The sequence below is a fragment of the Nannospalax galili genome, unplaced genomic scaffold (genome assembly GCF_000622305.1).
Source record: "Nannospalax galili isolate Female #2095 unplaced genomic scaffold, S.galili_v1.0 scaffold973, whole genome shotgun sequence".
Classification (NCBI taxonomy): Eukaryota; Metazoa; Chordata; class Mammalia; order Rodentia; family Spalacidae; genus Nannospalax; species Nannospalax galili.
This window is the reverse complement of record NW_008334020.1, coordinates 2,006,688-2,026,002: the sequence shown is the minus strand read 5'-3', so window position 1 is coordinate 2,026,002 and position 19,315 is coordinate 2,006,688. Positions and strand designations below refer to the sequence as shown.

The 19,315-nt window shown below is 36.5% G+C and overlaps 1 protein-coding gene across 7 annotated transcripts in view; it reads left to right on the top strand.

Annotated features, from left to right (window-relative positions):
- The window catches only part of Cacna2d1 (calcium voltage-gated channel auxiliary subunit alpha2delta 1), a 499,112-nt gene that overhangs the window by 414,176 nt on the left and 65,621 nt on the right, over window positions 1-19,315 (top strand). For all 7 annotated transcript variants that reach the window (XR_003848843.1, XM_017797133.2, XM_017797131.2 and 4 more), the window contains exons 11-13: window positions 2,400-2,558; window positions 7,301-7,405; window positions 18,937-19,015. Coding sequence is in view for 6 of the 7 variants with exons in the window: in XM_017797133.2 (XP_017652622.1) it covers window positions 2,400-2,558; window positions 7,301-7,405; window positions 18,937-19,015 (343 nt within the window). In the remaining variant the exon portion in view is untranslated. The remainder of the gene's footprint in view (window positions 1-2,399; window positions 2,559-7,300; window positions 7,406-18,936; window positions 19,016-19,315) is intronic.

Sequence of the window (19,315 nt, the reverse complement as noted above, 5' to 3'; positions counted from 1 at the left end):
TTTGGCTGGGTATAGTAATCTGGGTTGGCATCTGTGGTCATTTAAAGCTGGAAGTACTTTGGTCCAGGCTCTTCTGGCTTTCCTAGTTTGCACTGAAAATCAGCTCTAATCCTAATGGCTTTTCCTTTATAAGTGAGTTGTTGTTTCTCTTTTGCAGCTTTCAGTTTTGTCTCTTTGTTTTGTACATTTAGTGTTTTTATATGATGTGCCATGGAGAGTTTCTTTTCTGGTCCTGTCTGTTTGGTGTTCTATATGCGTCTTGTATTTGTATGGGCAGGTTTTTCTTTAATTTTGTGAAATTTTCTTCCACAATTCTGTTGAAGATCTGGTCCATGACATTATCTTGGGATTCTTCTCCTTCCTGTTTGCCTACGATTCATAAGTTTGGTCTTTTTATAGTGTCACACAATTCCTGCATTTTCCATTCTTGTGATTTCTTAAATTTTTCGTAATCTTTGCTTGAGTGGTCTAATTCATCCACTTTACCTTTCATCTTGATACTCTGTTTTCCATTTCATTCATCCTATTGGTGAGGCTTTCCCCTGTTGTTTCTAATTAGCTTACTGAGTGCTTGACTTCCTTCTTCATTTCAGCCTGGGTAGTCTTCAATATTTCTAACTCTTTTCTGAATTCATTCAGAAGTTTACCCCTATCTTCCTTCAGTTTTTTTTTTTTATTTCTTTGTGTGTTTTTTAAATTCCCTGAATTCTTTTATCATGTTTATAATTGTTATTTTGAGTTCCATTTCTTACATTATCTCTAGGGGGTTCTCATTGTACTCATCTAGAGGACTATTTGTATTTGGTGGGGATGTTATTTTGTTTGTTTCATGTTATTATTTTTTCTCTGTGATTTTGACATGTGGATTTCTTTTGTAGTTTCTGATTCTTGTGTGCAACTCAAGCCTTCAAGTTTAGGTCTGCTTTTTTTGTGAACTTTATGTGTCTTTGTGGTTTACTTTTTGGGCATGAAAAGCTGGTTCTGCAGAGCTTCTGGTTCTCTCTTTCGATTTTATATTGGAGCGGCCAGATTGCTTTTGTCTTCAGGAGTTACCACAGAGGTCCAAGTCAGATGAAGATCAGATGTTCTCAGGCTTCCTCCTAAGGTCTGAATCCCTCCAGGAAAGATTTTGGACTCAGGAATTTGGGTGTTGGACTGGCCTGGGAGCCTGGCCCAGGAAAGATGCTGGTCTAGGGCAGCTCTTGGCCATTCCACCCAGATATGCAAAGGAAGATGGGGTCGGGAAGCAGCCCCAAGGTCCCTTGAGGACTGCACTGAGGAGCTAGTTTGGTCTGGATGCAAAGGATCAGGAAGAGGAAAGGTCAGTCCTGGCGTCCAGGAAAGAGGCTGATGGGTCATGCAGGCCCAGGGAAGTAGAGGGAGGTGAGGGCTCGGCCAGTCCCAGAGTGATTCTGGTGACTGGAGAAGGAACTGAGTTGGTCTGGATGTAAAGGATCAGGAATTGGTGGTGGTTCCCCAAGTGTCTGGGGTGCCAAGAGAAGGAATGGGACAGGTCCCAGGCTTGGTAGAGAGATGGGTGGTGGAGATGGGAGGGTGAATAGGCTGGGGGAGTCAAGTAGTGGAGAGCATGATTGACTTACCCCATAGAGAGAAGCCTGTGGATCCTGCAGGCCCAGGGAAGCAGAGGGAGGTGAGGGCGGGGCCAGACCCAGGAGCACTGCTCCTGTGGCCAACAGAGGGCACTATGTTCTGGATGAAAAGGATCAGGAAGCAGTGGTGGTTCCCCAGGTGTCTGGGGCGCCAAGACAAGGAATGGGACAAGACCCAGGCTAGGAGGAGAGACAGGCAGGGGAGATGGGCTCTTCTGCATTCTTTATCTTACTGAGTGATCACTGAGGAGTGATACTTCTAAAAAGTTATTCATTGTTCTCGACCTTCTAAAATTGTTTTCTGTGTTTAGTCCCCAAAGAAAGAATTGATCATTAAGCTAAAAAATTATTACACATCTGTCCATATCATTTCACACAGGTTTCCTATACAGCCTTTTCAAATGAGAGACAGTTTAAATATCTACTTTCTCTTTGCATCCTGAGGAAGCATATTATTTTTGCATTCTGAATATATTTTATTGTTTTAGGGTGTGGGATTTTTTTTAAATAAAAATATTCATTAAATTTGAGAACTGGAGAAAACCTCAGATCAAATTCCTCAAAAAAAACCATGTGAAATCACTTACCAGGTGTTCAGAAGTTTATAGTACAAGTTAAAGGGTAAGTCAAACTGTAACTTGGTGCTTAGAACACATTTGTTGCTTAGACACTTTTGTTTTCAAAAGGGAAAGCAGTTCAGTAGGGTTGAGATGCATACAGCTCATGTTCTATAAAATTGTGGTTGACTTTTAACATTTGTTTATATGTTTTCTTTTTACCGCTTTGCAGTTTAACAGCAATGCTCAGGATGTAAGCTGTTTTCAGCACCTTGTCCAAGCAAATGTAAGAAATAAGAAGGTGTTGAAAGATGCAGTGAATAACATCACAGCAAAAGGAATAACAGATTACAAAAAAGGCTTTAGCTTTGCCTTTGAACAGCTGCTTAATGTAAGTATCAATGATATGCCATTTTCTTTTATTATTGAATTATTGTATCAGTAACAGTTCCTATTCTCTAAGGTTGGATTGTAGTGCTGCTTTTAACTTATTTAGAAAGAAGTGTGACAGATGAACACATTCCACACATGTCCAAGCAGGAGAAATCTGCGAAATGTTCATTTGTATGTTGCAAAAGGAGAATTCTTTCTCAGAGGAGATTCCTCAGAATCACTTGTTTAAATGACATGGTTACTGCCCCATGCCACAGCATCGGGCACTCTGACCTAGGACTTTTGAATGGCCATACCTTTGATTTCATTTTTAACTACTCAGAATCAAAGGGCACAGCTGAATTTTGTACCTCTTATGGTACAACATTTTTTCCAGTGTTTGAGAGTGTGGACCTGTCCTCTCTGCACTGTGACTCCCTTACTTACTCAGTGACCATTCCCTAGCAGGCACATAAGAGAGTTGTGGATAGAATTGTCTCGAGAGCTTGACATACAGCAAACCATATGAAGTATAAGTTGTCAAGTTGGCATTAGGTTGACAACCGTTTTTGGTTGGTTTTGGTTTGGTTGGTTTTGGTTCTTTACAATTAATGAACAGCCATTGTTTTTACAACTGCCCATACTCCCGCTGTATTTTCCGAGTCTGTATAAATGAACCTTTACATGCGACTTTTTCTAAATGCCTGAATTTTCTAGCCTCTGAGTGAATATTCTGAGCTGCTTTTGAGGTGTCAGGTTCATTAATTCATTCATTTTGTCACTCATTTTACGTTAGAGTTCCTCTCAGTTTTCTGTCTTGGTGCTAAGGGCATTGTAGAAGGAAACAGATGCATTCCAGCATATTTTTAAAGCAACAGTGCGAAGGGGCTGACCTTCCTGATGAAGGTTAAGAAGTGTATGTTTTCCTTGAAAATGGAAGTTTGCACAGTAAGTGGAACCTTAACAGGTAACAGAGAGAGGGAAAAATTATTCCAGGAGAGAGAATGGTCTGGACAGAGCAGAGGTGTGCAAGACAACAAGCACATTCAAATAGCTGCAGATGGTTTGGCCTGGCTGGGACATGAGCTATATGGTAAGAGATGGAATGGAAAGATGGTGTATAGGAGCAAAGAAAAATCCGTAGTTTGAGAATAGCATGATCTAGGTCAGGAAGTTGATCATGGGATTGGAGAAGTGAAGAGGGTAAAGAGAGTGACATAAGAAGAACTGGAAGGTGTTGGGGGGAATTGGAGAGAGGGGAGAAGGTTAGTGGATGGAGCCTGTGTAAGTGTTCTAGTTTGCTTCTTTGTTGCTGTGATAAACACCATGGCCAAAAGCAACTTGGGGAGGAAAGGGTTTGTTTGGCTTATGTCTCATCATCATTTTATTTTCTGGTTTGTTTGTTTGTTTGTTTACTTTTAGATAGTATCTCTCTGTAGCCCCTTATAACCTGGAACTCACTATGTAGACCAGGTTGACCTTGATCTCACAGAGATCCACCTACCTTTGTCTGTTCAAAACTGTCTCTTCAGAACTGCCACCATGCCTGACTTTTTGGATGGCGTGTTTGTTTGTTTTTGTCTTTTTGAGACAGGGTCTCCTTGTAGCCCCAGCAGTCCTGGAACTCACTATGTAGACCAGGCTGGCCTCAAACTCACAAAGATCCACCTGCCTCTGCCTCCCAAATGCTGGTATCAAAGGCATGCACCACCACACCCGGCCTGTTTATTTGTTTTGAGAATCTTCATTCTTAATAAAGTTTTTCCTCCAGTCATAATAGTTTCTCTAAATCTTGGCATTTTAATGATTTTTCTTAATGTTGTTCATTTGGCTCACCATCATTCTCTCTTGCTAAGATTTTAGCAATTTGATGCTTAAGTATCTCAAGTCTCAGAGGTTATGCCGGAGGCATCCTCAACAGAGTGGTCCTATGAATTCCCAGGTTCATTACCAGCTCCTGATAACACACAAGTCAACTCCTGTACCTTCTCCTACTGCTTTTACCCCAGTGAAGTGATTTTTAGTGACTCTAAACCTCATGTGTTCTGTTTTCAACTCATCCCATGTACATTCAAAATTTTCATTCTAATAGCTTCACTCAGTCATTGGCACACTGGGCTCGGACCTGCAGCATATGTTGTTAACTACTTCACACACAGCTGTTATTACCCCACTGTGCATTCTCTTCCTTCCATATGTCATGGTAAGATATGCCTTTAAAATCAGTGAATCGAGTGGAGTTTCTATTCTAGTAAACCACAATAAACGTTCCTTAGCCCTCAGATAGCTTTTTATAAAGTATTATTAAATATATAGAGAATTAGCAGTTTGTATTGAATGCATATGTATATGTATACATATATTGTTATGTATACATATATTGGCCACACACGCAGATATTGCAGATAAAGTATTTCCTAAAACACCACAGTAAATTTCAATTTCTTCTACTCACAATGTTACTGAAATAATTATCAATTTTTCTGCTTAATTTGTTAAAAATTAATATATTAATTTTTCTGGTTGTGTGATGCTCTCTGCAACCACAAACCCACAGAATATTTGCTGTGGTGTATGTCACTCTGTCACAAATCCTGAAGTGGATACTCTTAGGAATCAATTGAAAATAAAACATTTCTTGATTTCTCCCACGCACTGCCATTTTTGCATGCCCTAACATTTCTTTTTCATCAAAAGGTTATTATTTTGTTTATACACGTATACAATAAAATGTGTCTTACTCTTTCACTCATACAAAGCAGTCTTTTCAGGTATATTTTATTTTGTCTATTTTATAAAGTCATATAAAATGACAAATCATCATCAGAAAAATTTCTTTTAGTTAAGAGATTTTAGGCATTTTTACCAAACGTAGTCAGATGATATGTAACTTTTTGTTGAACAAATTTTCAGATAGCTTATCCTTGAAGATGACAGATGTGTTGGTCAATACTTAGGTTTCCACTCCTTCATTAATGGCTTTTGCTGCCAGTGTCCTAATGGACCAGTTGGTGTGATGAGAGTATATGGGGTGTGAGCCTGTCACCTATAAGTAAAATGTTCTCATTGATTTTTATACTCAAAAGTGGGCTTTATCTTCCTTGAAAAATAAGAATATGGCACATCATAAGCCTGAACGTGAAAGGAAAATTAATTATTAAAAAAGTAATCAATCATCTTAAAGCCAGAGCAGATTACCTCAATCCACGAGGCTCTTGAGTTTAAAATGGACATTGAAATTTAGAGATGCGAATACAAGAACATAATGCATATGTCCTTGCAAATTTGATAGTGATTTCATGTTGAAAAGATGGTAATTTGGATTACTAGGTTAAAGGAAATATATCAGTATTCTGCTTAAGCAATCTATTGGAAAGAAAATTTAAAATTTCACAGTAAGCTCACCTTATACCTCTTTTTGGATAGCTCTAAGCTAGAAGGTTGATATTTTCAAAGAATTTGAGAATTCATAAATTAGTTTGATCCATTTTTTTCCTTATCATTTAAGCAAATACATTTCAAAACAGTAGAAAAACAAAATTCTAATTTGATACCTTAGAGGAGTCAACTTTCTGAATTAATCGATCATTTTAATGGCCCTTTGGTACTAATTCATTATTTTGTATTCAATTCTTTTTAAGACCTTAAAGTTTAAGAATATTTATCACTGGAATCGAGTCCTTCAGAATTGGAATCAGTGTGGTAGGTAAAGAGAAGACAGAGAGGTTGAAAGGATATTCAGGGAATGGGTCTCAGCATATAAAAAGTCATGAAGGAGCACTGTGTGAGAGGAAGCCTGCCAGGAGTTTATCATCTTTGAAATGTAAGGTGAATGAAATAGAATGACCATAGAGGGAAGAGTGGAAAAAATAGCTGGAAATGGATTCAAACCCTATGTGGAAAACTATGAATCTTTTAAAGTCAATATTGTTTGTTTCTGCTATAAAATTAGATGTGTATGTTTTAAAAGCATTTATCCAATCAAAATCCAAATACTTTTCAATCACTAACTTATTACTATATGCCAAGCAATGTGAAAACATTACTGAACAAATAAGACGGTTTCTTATTTTTATGGAGTTTGCATTCTTTGGTGAGAAAACTAATAATAAACAAAATGTAGACTTCTGTGCAAATTAATGTACAATGCTATGAAGAAAATGTAACCCAGGAGGCATATTACAGTTTAAAACACAGTGATTAGTGCTGGAGAAATAGTTCAAGGGTTAAAAGCACACACTGCTCTTCCAGAGGACCCCGACTTCAGTTCCCAGCATCCATATCAGACAGCTTGCAACTGCCTGTGACTCCAGCTCCAGGGGATCTAATGCCCTCTCTTGGTCTCTGTAGGCACTGTATTCACATTCACATACCCATACACACACACACACACACACACACACACACACACACATTCATGTTATACATAATTTTAAATTCTTTAAAATTCAGTGGTCTGGGATAGTGTTACTGACAAGGTGACATTTGATGGAATGCCTGAAAGAAATGAGTGGTGATATCTTTGACTATTTGAGTGGTAAGGGTTGAACCTGACTTGATCATGAACTTGTTGGAATATACCACTGAGGGCTGGAGAAATGGCATGGCCATTAAAGGCTAAATCTCATAATCTAAGCATCAAGAGTCTACTACTGAACAGCCATTTGCAGTGTGTGTAAACTATGCATGCTTTTTTCATACTGGTTTTCTTTCCCTATTTTTCATTATGAGTGATATACATATATGCATGTTTTTTAACAGTATAATGTTTCCAGAGCCAACTGCAATAAGATTATCATGTTGTTCACTGATGGAGGTGAAGAGAGAGCCCAGGAGATATTTACCAAATACAATAAAGACAAAAAAGTGAGTGTAATTTTGCAATATTTTAATTTTAATATATAGATAATTTTCAGAGAAATATTTCATGGTGATGGTGATAAGGGGAATATTTTTTCTTCAAAACTGTCGTCCACTTTATAAAGTCATATTGGTTATGGTGGTGTTTGGAATAGAATATTTTTTCAGGTACTCAAGTACCTAGCTACTAATATATTGGTAAAATAGTATAGACTTAAACATCTTCCTTGGCTGTTGTGCATAATTCTAAATAATAAAGTGTTAGTGAAGGAGAGAGATGAGAATAGTTTGAGAAATGGAACCATTTAAGCCTTTCTTGGATAATTTTATATCATTTAATCACTGAAAATAGTAATAATAAATTTATAAATATTTCACATATTTCTATAGATAATGTTTATGTGTGTGTGTGTGTGTGTGTACAAAAAACAATTCTCAAGAGTAAACAGATGCATTATGCTTGAAAATGGATTCAAGGAAAGACAATACAGTTATTTGCTGGTATAATAATGTAAAGAGTGGTATTCCCCAAAGTCAAGAAGAGTGTAAAGATTAGTGTTTTGTATTTGGAGTACATTTATTTCAGGGATTTTGTGACTGCAAGAGGAAAGCATTGCAGTGAGAGGGACCTAACTGAACCATTCACACTGGGGAACATTATCACTGTGTCTATTAAAGTTGTGCTTACTTTCTCCAGGAGTCCTGACACCAGTTTACTTATTTTCTTACTGATTCCTATTTTCCTAAAATGCTAAAGAACCACTTTAAAGGATAGTGAGATGTTGTGATATATTTCTTGTGTTTTTAAAAAGTATCTGTTAATCCAAATTAGTATTGACTCCTTCAGCTTTCTGGTTAGCTGGGATTATAGGTATCCATGACTTTGCCTGGATTTTCTTTTGCTTTTTTTTTTTTTTTTTTGGAATTTTTAACATTTGGCCACCAATGGCTCATCAATATGGATCATGTTATGTCTATTTCAGGAATACACATGAATTATACTACACATTAAAAAAAGAGTGAAATAGAGCTGTAGAGATGGCTCAGTGGATAAGTGCACTGTTTCTACTCTTGCAGAGGACTCAGGTTCAGTTCTCAACACCCACATAGGGACTAACCAGTGTTTGTAACTCCAGTTCTAGGGAATCCAATGCCCTCTTCTGACCTCCACAAGCACTATACACATATTGGTGCACTTACATATATGCAGGCAGTGCACTCATATACATAAAAATAAATAAGTAAATGATCAAAGCATGAATTAATATAATAAATGGCCTACTAGACAAAATGTTGTGTATAGTAGGCTATGTTTCTGGTGGAAATTTTGGAACACTTTGAAATACTCTTAGATTTTTGTAGCCTATATGCATTTAAAAATACATATATAAGTAAATAAATAAACAAAATCTTTAAAAAAGTGATTAGAGAATTAAAACAATGTACACAAATATAACATTCTGTTAATAGCATTTTTTTAGTCCCCCAAACGTATTTACTAATGAACTCTTCAGATACTACATGTGGTAAAATGTATACTGTTCGATGCAAGGTTTATAGTATGCCTAAAATCTGTTCATTTTAATGGTATAGAGAAACCATCCATCCATAAAATGTTATTAAATGAACTAAGGTGGTCATAGATTGTAATGAATTTTAACTGATATTTGATTCTATGAGTAATTAGAGAAAATTATCAGATAATCTATAGGAACACATTATTGATTTTGTAAGATAAATAAGTTCCAAGCAGCTTATTGTAATCGCTGTAAAATTAATGTATTATTTTCTCTAAGCTTTATTAAGAGAGTAGATTTTCTGTCCCATGTTTTTACCACAATAAAAGAACTTAAATATATTAAAATATAAGGCCTTAAAGTTTGTGAGTGCTAAAAAAAATCAACAATTATAAGATCTCAAAATTTGTGAATATTTAAAAAATAACTCTCAAAACTACCATCTTAATTGTACATTTCTCTATGTCTCTGGAATTAATGTGGCTAATGAATGATTTGTTTGCATTCACTTTACATCTTGATGAATCAAAAGTCATTCATAGCTGCCCAGGTAAGTGTGAGGAGACATCCAAATAGCTGATGAATGCTTCTGCAGATGCACAACACAATTTAATGAAGCCAAAATATGTAAGAATGAGAAAGAAATGTTTGGTTTCTTTTGTGGAACATACTACTCTTGGGAATTAATTTATCTGATTATAGATAGGTAGAGCTTTAAAACTGGATCCTTGCACAGCTATTCCAAATTAAACTTCACATTCAATCTTTACCTGTAGCACTGCCATTCCTTAGGGCTCACCCATGTGCATGAAACCACCTTAAAAATGGTGCCAAAACCAAAACGAGCTCTGTCACTGAGAACGAACAAATGAATAAAGGAAAGTGAAACCAGATATACAGTTGAAAGATAATTCTCAGGACTAGTGCAATTAAATGTATTTGCTTTTCTGTAGACAAAGGGATTGCATAGCAATGCACTTTTAAGACTGCCTAGCCAGGAAGAAAATAATTTTCTCAGGCTTACCTTAATTTTCAGAATAAAGAAGGCAATAAAAATTAATAACATGTAAGTGCAAAGGATCTAGAACAAATTAAAAATTTAGATGTGAACAAATTTTCAAAATAAGGAATGCTTAGATAAAGCTCTCATCACTTGACAATGCCTTTGTTTTAATGTATTTGAATGAATTTACTTTTAAATATGATTGAGAACTCCTTTCTATATTGCCATCAGATCTTAAGTAGAAAGACATTCTCTGTTGTCTATAGCAGTCTAAAACAAGTCACAAATAGTTGAATGTGTTATGGTTTTAGACTGAATATTGTCTTTTGTTTTCAACAGACAGAGGAAATAATTTACAGAAATCATTAATTTCATTCTCTACTGCCTCTTTGCCTTGCTTCTCCATCAGCCAAAAGTGTGGCCTTTGAAAGGAATGTTCAAATATTGATAATGAAGGGTCATATAACTTACAAAATATAGAATGATATTTAACAATTATACTGCTTCTAAAATCTTTTTTTCTATATATTTTTGTACTTTCAACCATTTCTGAGATTTCAGCTTTGGAATAAGAACTATATCCCTTTGTTTATAAATCCAAATATATTGTTTATGCTGCCATCAGAAAATAGTTTAAGTAGTACTGGCCCTCCCTTTGGAGAGATTATCTGTTTAAATGGCATGTTTTATGCATATGCATATGCCTTTGTCCTAGAAATCAGTAGCTTTGCATTTATTTCTCTTAAAATAAATGTTGACAATTTATTCTTTACACTATGAAAATTCTTACCAGACACATTTTGTCCAGGTTTGTATAAAATAACCTTCAAGCATTTTACCATCTTTAATTTAATATCTAAGCAAATCTCATGAAAAATGAAGTTATCACCTTAAGCACAAAGTATATAATATAGTAAATAAACTTTATAGTGCATAGAGTGCACTTGAAATAATTTTAGACATGTCAACTTGGAACTGCTAATCATTCATGCTATGTGAGGAGAGGCTTTTGGTCTTTCAATTTCCATGGTTGCCTTCTGTTTTGACTACAAACTCTGCTTCTCTTATTATTTCTCAGAGGGGTCTCTGCCCAGCGCCTCTAGAATTATCTTTTTGCTGAAACATCTTTTGTCACTCTGTTACAGCACCTTATTTCCTTCTTGCTTTCACTTCCCCTGCTGACCATTTTTAATCATATGTTGACTTTTTATCTTGAGCCTCTATTTCTTTTAGAAGCTCCCTGAAATATCCTTGGCAAATAGCAGAGTGTTTGACCCAGAGTAATTGCTGGATAATTACAGATATGTTGTTTACTTAGTGAATATGCTTCTAAAACAGAGTATAAGAACAGCACACATTGAGGCTGCAGAGACGGCTCAGTGGCTAAGAGCACAGGCTGCTCTTCCAAAGGACTGGGTTTCAGTTACCAGCACCCAGATGGCCGCTAACAACTGTAACTCCAGAGCTCCAGGGAATCTTCTGGCCTCTTCTGGCCCTCAAAGGCATCACATGATGTGGTACACATAAATACATTACATACGTGCAGGCAAAACACTCACACATTTAAAATAAATAACAAATAAATAAATGTCACACATGGAAGAAAACATTTCAGTTTTTTGTTCTTAATTTAAATAAATATCTTTTTCTTTATGATTGGAATGTGGAATAAAATCCATAGATGTTGCACTCTTGCATGCATCTTCTTATGAAATTAGGGAGGCGTCTATTGACATGTGAGTATCTCGATGGTACTTTTTCACCCTGATATTTCAATATACAAGGTTGTTTTAAAATCTCATCATCAGTGTTGGTGAAGTATTTGACATTTTCCAAGAAGAATATTTGAAATCAAACACCATAGGTTTTACATTCTGAACTCGGTTGATGATAATTTTTAAAGAACTGCAGATTACTTGAATTGCACTGTGCTCCTAGCTTATTCCTCCTTGATCAAGTACAGTAAATCATTCAGAGAAAAGAGTAACTGAATCTTTGCCTTTTAATCTGATAACATGAAGGTGATTTATTATAACAATGTGCTGGATAGCTTTAGTGTCAACTTGACACACCTGGGTTGAGGAAGCCTCAATCGGGAAATTGCCTCTATTGGACTGGCCTGTGGCCATGTCTGAGGGGCATCTTCTTGATGAGTGATGTGGGAGGGCCCAGCCCACTGTGGGTGGTGCCACCCCTGGGCAGGTGGGCCTGTGTTGCATAAGAAAGCAGGCTGAGTAGAGGCCAGGAGAGCAAGCCAGTAAGCAGCGTTCCTCTATGGCCTGTGCTCCAGCTCCTGCCTCTAGGTTCCTGCCCTGAGTTCCTACCTTGGGCTCCCTGATGAACTGCATGCGACCTGGGAGATGTAAGACAAATAAACCCTTTTCTCCCCAAGTTGGTACTGGTCAGAGTGTTTTGTCACAGCAATGAAGAAACAAACTAAGTCAAACAATTAGTAAAAGTAAAGCTCCTCTATAATCCCAAGGCATGTTTCTGTGCCATGCACACATATATGACATATGTTAAAGAAATATCAGCTTAGTTCTTTAAGATGATGTATGTAAAACCTGCAGGACAACTTCATATTGGTTACATTTTTTAACAGATTTTTTTCAGTTTATTTACTATGGCAGATTTACTAGACATCAATTAAATTGTTTCTGTTAGACCTTTGAAACTTCACATGAGTTTAACTTACACAGAGAAACGAAATGACAGTAGTCCCTTAGCATTATAGTTTGGTGCTGTACAGGATAAAATTGTCCAGATTTTCTCATTTATAAGGGTGTTATGTTTAACCATTCTAAGTTCTTTTGTTGTTGTTGTTATTGTTGTTTTGCTGCTGTTGTTGTTGTTGTTGTTGTTGTTACTGTTGTTGTTTGAGATAGGGTCTCTCTGTAGCCCCAGCTGACCTGGGACTCACTATGTAGACCAGTCTGGCCTTCATCTCAAAGTGATCTGCCTTCTTCTGCTTCCCAAGTACTGAGATTAAAGGCATGTATCACCACACCCAGATTTGTAAATGCTACATGCATTAAAGACTTACAACCCACAATTGAAAATTTTACCTGGTTGAATTGTGGTAGACTGTCTACAAAGTTCTAAGCTAATACACAGCTTATAATTTCCATATAACATGAAGGCTTCATATTTAGTGTTTTCTGTACAACTGGAATACTCACATGTTAAAGTATAGTCATCATCTTCATTCTCCACTGTGGAAATAAAAAAGACAAAATAAGAAATGTCAAATAATTGTTAAAAGTCAACTAAGTGGCAGAGTCAAGAGTTTAAATAACCTGTACTCTAAATTCAACAACCTCATACATAATTTTCCTGGCTGGTCATCTGTCTGTGCCTCTATTCTCACCAGCCTTGGGACTAATCATTTTGCTCACCGTGTCCTACTCAGACAGCAGGACTTTGTGTCCAGGGTGGAGAATCCTTGCCTCTATAACCAAACTGTAATCAAATAGATAGTCAAAACTTTGCAGACTGCAAGTATCGTTCAGATTCTTGGATTTAGAAAATAAATTAAGTGTGAAAGGGAATTTGGACATGTATTTATTGCATAATTATATAAAGCTAGAAATCTGGGCTGTTAAAATGCTCTATATTTGTAAATTATGGAAACCACTGTAGTATATTTTCCTAAAGCATTCAGTTCAGTCTAGTATTTTGATAGGCTTAATACCAAAAAGTTTAGTTCACAGAGTAGATTTTAAAACCCATCTCCAACATAATTTCTTTCATGTTTTGAGAGCTGAAGTCTTTATTTTGGTGTTACTGGAGTCCTTTCCTCAGACTCCTTTCCATTAGTCTTCGGAGATTTGCCTATTGTAAATTCAACTTGAACTCTGGGTAACCAATAATTGTTGAGGTGACAGTTTCCAGTAACAGTTCTGCTGGCCTTTAAAAAGCTGGGTTAGAAAACTTTTAATTGAAGAAAAGTATTTTAGACTTCAACAACAAGAAAAAAAATGTGAAATTGTTTTGCAGAAGTGAGAACTGTAGGATGAAGTTATAAACTGGTAGTATATAAAAAATAAAGCAGTATCATATTTCATTTTATTAGATATTTACTTATTTTTTACAGTACTCAAGGCTGAACCCATGGTCTCACACATGCCAGGCAAGCATTATACCACTGAGCTCAGTATCCTATTTTAAATAACTAAATTTGCTATTGATTAAATCTTTTCTTGACTCAAATAGCTCAGGCTGGTCATCAACTTTAAACTATTAAAATTACACTCTGTTAAAAAATAGTTTATTATTATTGTGTGTGCATACATATGATATGTGCCATTGCACATAACATATGTCAGGAGATCAGAGAACAACTTTTTGGAGTTGATTCTTTTACTTTATGCGGATTCCAGGGATAGAGCTCAGAACCAGGCCTGCATGGCAAGTACCTCTACTCGCTGAGCCATCTCCCCTAACCCAAGAAATTGGTTTTTAAACAACAAAAGTACATTATGTAAGTTTAAAAAATAATAAAGATCAGTTTTACTTTTAATTTGTTTAATTTTATTAGATTCACTTCTCAAATTACTACAGCTTTAATGAATATGCTTATGCACCTAAGTTTGAACCAAGAGTTATAAGATTTCTTGTGTGCTCTCTAGGCATAAGAGAACACATAAATGATTCAAATATGTTAAATATTCTATTTTTGCCTGAAAAGTTTTATTAAGCTCCAGGAAGCATGTTGGTACAATATTGAATAGGATTAGAAATTTGCCATGATAAAAGTATAATGAAACAGCCCATATTACAAAGTACAAGGTGTTCTGTCTTTGCTGCTTCCCACATTAAAATAATCTGATTTATATAATCACACAACAGCAAGGCTTATCTCAGTCCCTCTAAAGCAGAGAACCCGCATTTGACTTTCCATTCTTTCTAATTTAACCAGTAGCCACACTTATGTATATGACACTACAACAGCTACTACATTGTACAAACTTGGAACTGTTTTAATCATATCAAAATGTTTATGAAGTGTTTTCCCGTATAATTTCTGGAGTCCAACATTGTAGAAAATATTTGTGAAAGTCATTTATGATTGTGTATGTCTCAACTGTGACCCAGTGAGGAATTTTTCACAGAAATAAGCATTTTGAAATAAGAACCTTTAACAATCATTTTAGTTGAGGAACATTTAAGTAATTTTCTAGGAGCATCTCATTTAGAAAATTTCCACTGTACATTTGTTATGTGAATCTACCAAAATTATCAATGCACTACTGGGCATGAGTTAAAAAAAATTCCTCCACAAATGCTGAACTTGAAACAATACAGACACATTATAATGTCAATTAAATAAAATTATATAAATTATATATAAATGTGCCTGAGCATTAAGATGAACTGCTTATCTCCTGTGACTACCTATTAAGAATTTTGTGTCATTTTGTATGGTTTTGTTTTTATATAATTGCTAATAATAACTTGTATGTTTATAGATCTTTGAGAGTGTAGTTTGCATTAAAGTGGAAGACATAAGAATGGCACTAGCAATTACTTAACTGTTGGTTGGGGAATCTTAGCATTTCAGAATTAATTCATTGCTGTTCCACAGGGTGGCAGTAATACAGTGTGGAATAGGAGTGAGCCCGCATGAAGTCCAACAGCACAGAGCTCACAGTGTCTCATCCATCTGCATGCACTGCAGAATGTGCGATGCTGGTGCTGTTGAAAGTAGAAGTCTTCCTGTATAATTAGGCAAAATGTGCAAAGTAAAGACAAAGACAGCAATGAGATGTTGCCTGGAAGTGAAATAATTTAGATATTGACATTGAGTTTGTAATTCTTGACATTTTAGTAACTACTGGGAGAAAAAAAATAGAAAAATAACACTACTATAAATGTCTACAGCATGACAAGTTAAAATTTAAAAAGGGGGGGCAACAATTAAACATTTATAATATTTATATTGTAAATGGTCTGGTCTGTTAATGCAGTTTACCTTTAAACAGGAGAGTAGTGGGGGGGGGAGAATGAGGCATAGAGGTTTAGCACATTGAAAACCTGAAATTAAAATGCAGCAGAGTATACACCTCTCAATATACTCCTCTGATCCCAAATTCCTGAGTTTGACCTCGATATGCTCTGTGTAGGCAAACATGAAGTTGGGTGAAACTATTGTATTAAAACAAATAAGGCAGTAAGTATTTCTTGCTGTTTTCTTACTTTAAATTAAAGGTTTATTTGGACTATTTGAATGATAACATCTCTCAAAATAATTAGGCAGTGTGGGTCTAAGTATAGGCTCCATGTTATTAGAAATATAATTCACTTAGTCTTATTCACTTAATTCTTTACACTGAAAAGTATCTTATGGAAAATATTTTACCATAATCCTGTTGGGGAATGGAAGGAACTAGATACAGCTGTGCTTTAATTGACTATGTGAGGCATGCCTTCAAATGTCAGCTATGAAGGGCATGCCAAGTGCTGATTCCTTAAGGTATGCCAGTTAAATTGTATTTTACTTAGGGTGATCAACATAAAAACATTTCCATTAGGAGTAGGTACAACTGTGTAAGTAGTAACATGACTTTGAAGTGCATAAGCAGCCCCCTAAATGACCCAATTGAAAATGCATATAAAATGAAATCACTGTTTGTTTGATTGAGTTGTTTTCCTGTGTAAAAGGTGAAGATCAGGCAGGAGGGAAGGAGTGCATGCCACCTTCTAGGTCTCATCATTACCCTTGTAATTTTTAAAATTATTTTTATTTTTTAATTTTATGTCTATGGGTGTTATGCCTGCATGTAAATGTACCCATGCCATGCAGTTCCCAAAGAGGACTGAAGAGGGGCTTGGATCCCCTGGAACTGAAGTTACAGATGGTTGTTGACTGCCATGTGGGTGCTTGGAATTGAACTCGGGTCCTCTGCAAGAGCAGCCAGTGCTCTTAACCACTGAGCCGTGTCTCCAGCCCCCATCATAATTTTTGAGTGACTAAAATTCAGATATGAGCTAGATCTCGTGGTTCAAGTCTTGAAATCTCAGCACTATGAAGACTAAGGTTGAAGGATAACAAGTATGAGACCAGCCTGGGCTACATAACATGGTCTGGTCTCCAAATGAAACAGAACAGAAAGATGTACCCTCCAAATTACCTACTATATTACTTCCTAAGGCAAACCCGGATTACTCAAAGTGTGGCTCAGATAAAGTCTTGCAAGTGAAACAGTAGCATCCCCAGTGTGTTTGTTTTCCAGCAAGGATTATTATGCTAGATGTGGCTCAGGCCAATAGAAGAAAAGAAAGAGAGGTGAAAATATCTTTGAGATTTTCTCAAGAACAGTGTGCAAGGTGTAATACTGATTTTAAAAATCAGAAAATGTCCATTCAGGTTGGGGAAGTGTCTCAGTTGGTAAAGTGCCTACTGCTCAAGAACAAGAGGGGCCAGAGGGATGACTCAGTGGTTAAGGGCACTGGCTGTTCTTTCAGAAGCCTTGGGTTCAAATTCCATCTCCCACATGGGAGCTAATAACTGTCCCTAACTCCAGTTTCAGGGGATCCAACACCATTTTTCTGGTCTCCATGGGTACTGTAGGACACTGATGCACTTACATACAGGCAGACATTTGACTCATACACATAAAATAAAAATAAATAAATCAAAAGAATTTTTTAAAAAGAATGTGAGGACCCGAGGGGCTGAGGACATGGCACGGTGTTAAGAGCATTGGGTGCTCTTGCAGATGACCCGGGCTTGGTTCCCAGAAACCACATGGCAGCTAACAACTATTTGTTACTCCAGATCCAGGGGATCCAATGCCCTCTACTGGCCTCCTTGGGCATTGTAAACATACATGAACTTACATGCAGACAAAACACTTATATGTAACATAAAAATATATAAATCAGGGGCTAGAGAGATGATTCATTGCTTACCTGCATTGGCTGCCCTTGCAGAGGACCCTAGTTCAGTTTCCAGCATGAACATGGGGACCAACAACCATTCTTAACTCCAGCTCAAGGGGATCCAATGCCCTCTTCTGGCTTCTTTGGGCATTGCATGCACAGATACTCACATGCAGGCTAAACACTCATATACAAACAAACAATCAAACAAACAATAAATAAGCAAAAAATAAATAAATAAATTTTAAAATTAAAAAATGAACAAGGACCTGATATCTTCAGTACCAACATAAAAAGTATGACATGCCAAGCACACATATGTAATCCCAGTGCTGAGGAGGCAGAGATATAAGGATTCCTGGGGCTTGATGAGCAACCAGTCTAGCCACAACAGTGAGGTCCATGTTCCGTGAGAGACCCTGCCTCAAAAGCAACTGAAGATGATACCCAATGTCAACTCTAACCTTGACACATATGTGCACACATGGGCATGTGCAACCCCCATGCACACAAAAATGGCTAATCTATACCAATTAGAAAAAAATACGTTTAGATAGTTATCATTGTCACTCATCTTTTTGTAGTAAATCTAACATCATAGTCATGTTTCTTAGATCTGATTTCTGAAAGCAGCAAAACCATCACTTAATTTACTTGTCTTAAGTAACTAAAGGTAGAATGAACTCTGTACACATTCTTACTGCCACATGTCTGGAATATAGGGAAGTGTTTTTGCACTGATTGGATAGGTAGGTGAGATGTTTTAACCAGGTGGGACTTGAGCTGGACCTGAAGGAAGCATTTTTGTTTGTTTGTTTGTTTGTTTTGTTTTGTTTTGTTTTGTTTTTTAACTAATAAGACCACAGTCACTGTCAAGGCACTGAGCATTGTGTCAGGCAGCATACAGGACACCCCAGTGTTCATTCAGCTTGGTGGCTGGAATCCACGCTCAGAGCACGCTGTGTGGCTTCCCTTTACTGCTTTCTCAAATTCTTTACAGGGCTCAATTTTTGTCTTGCTTTACTGATTTCACTTCCCAAAATTGCTTTTTTTTTTTTTCTACTTTAGCAATTTTGTTTTGCCATTCAGTTGAATTTTACTCAACCTAATGGATACCTCCTCTTCAACACATTCAGGTCCGTGTATTCACGTTTTCTGTTGGCCAGCACAATTATGACAGAGGACCTATTCAGTGGATGGCATGTGAAAATAAAGGTAAGAGATCTGTTCCTCTTAACCACATTTTATTAGAAGAAAAATATATTTTCCAATTACAATTAGGTTTTCATTGGTGTTTAAAATAATCTGAATTATTGTTCTCATTTGCTTTCTGTTGTGATAAACACCACATACAAAAGCAACATGGGGTGGAAAGTTTATTACATCATCCAGCAAAGCCAGGACAGGAGCTCAAGCAGGAACCTGAAGGCAGGAAGTAAACCAGAGACCATAGGGAAATGCTTCTTACTAGCTTGCTCTTTGGTTCTCAGAGTCTTAACTACCTTTCTTCTTCAA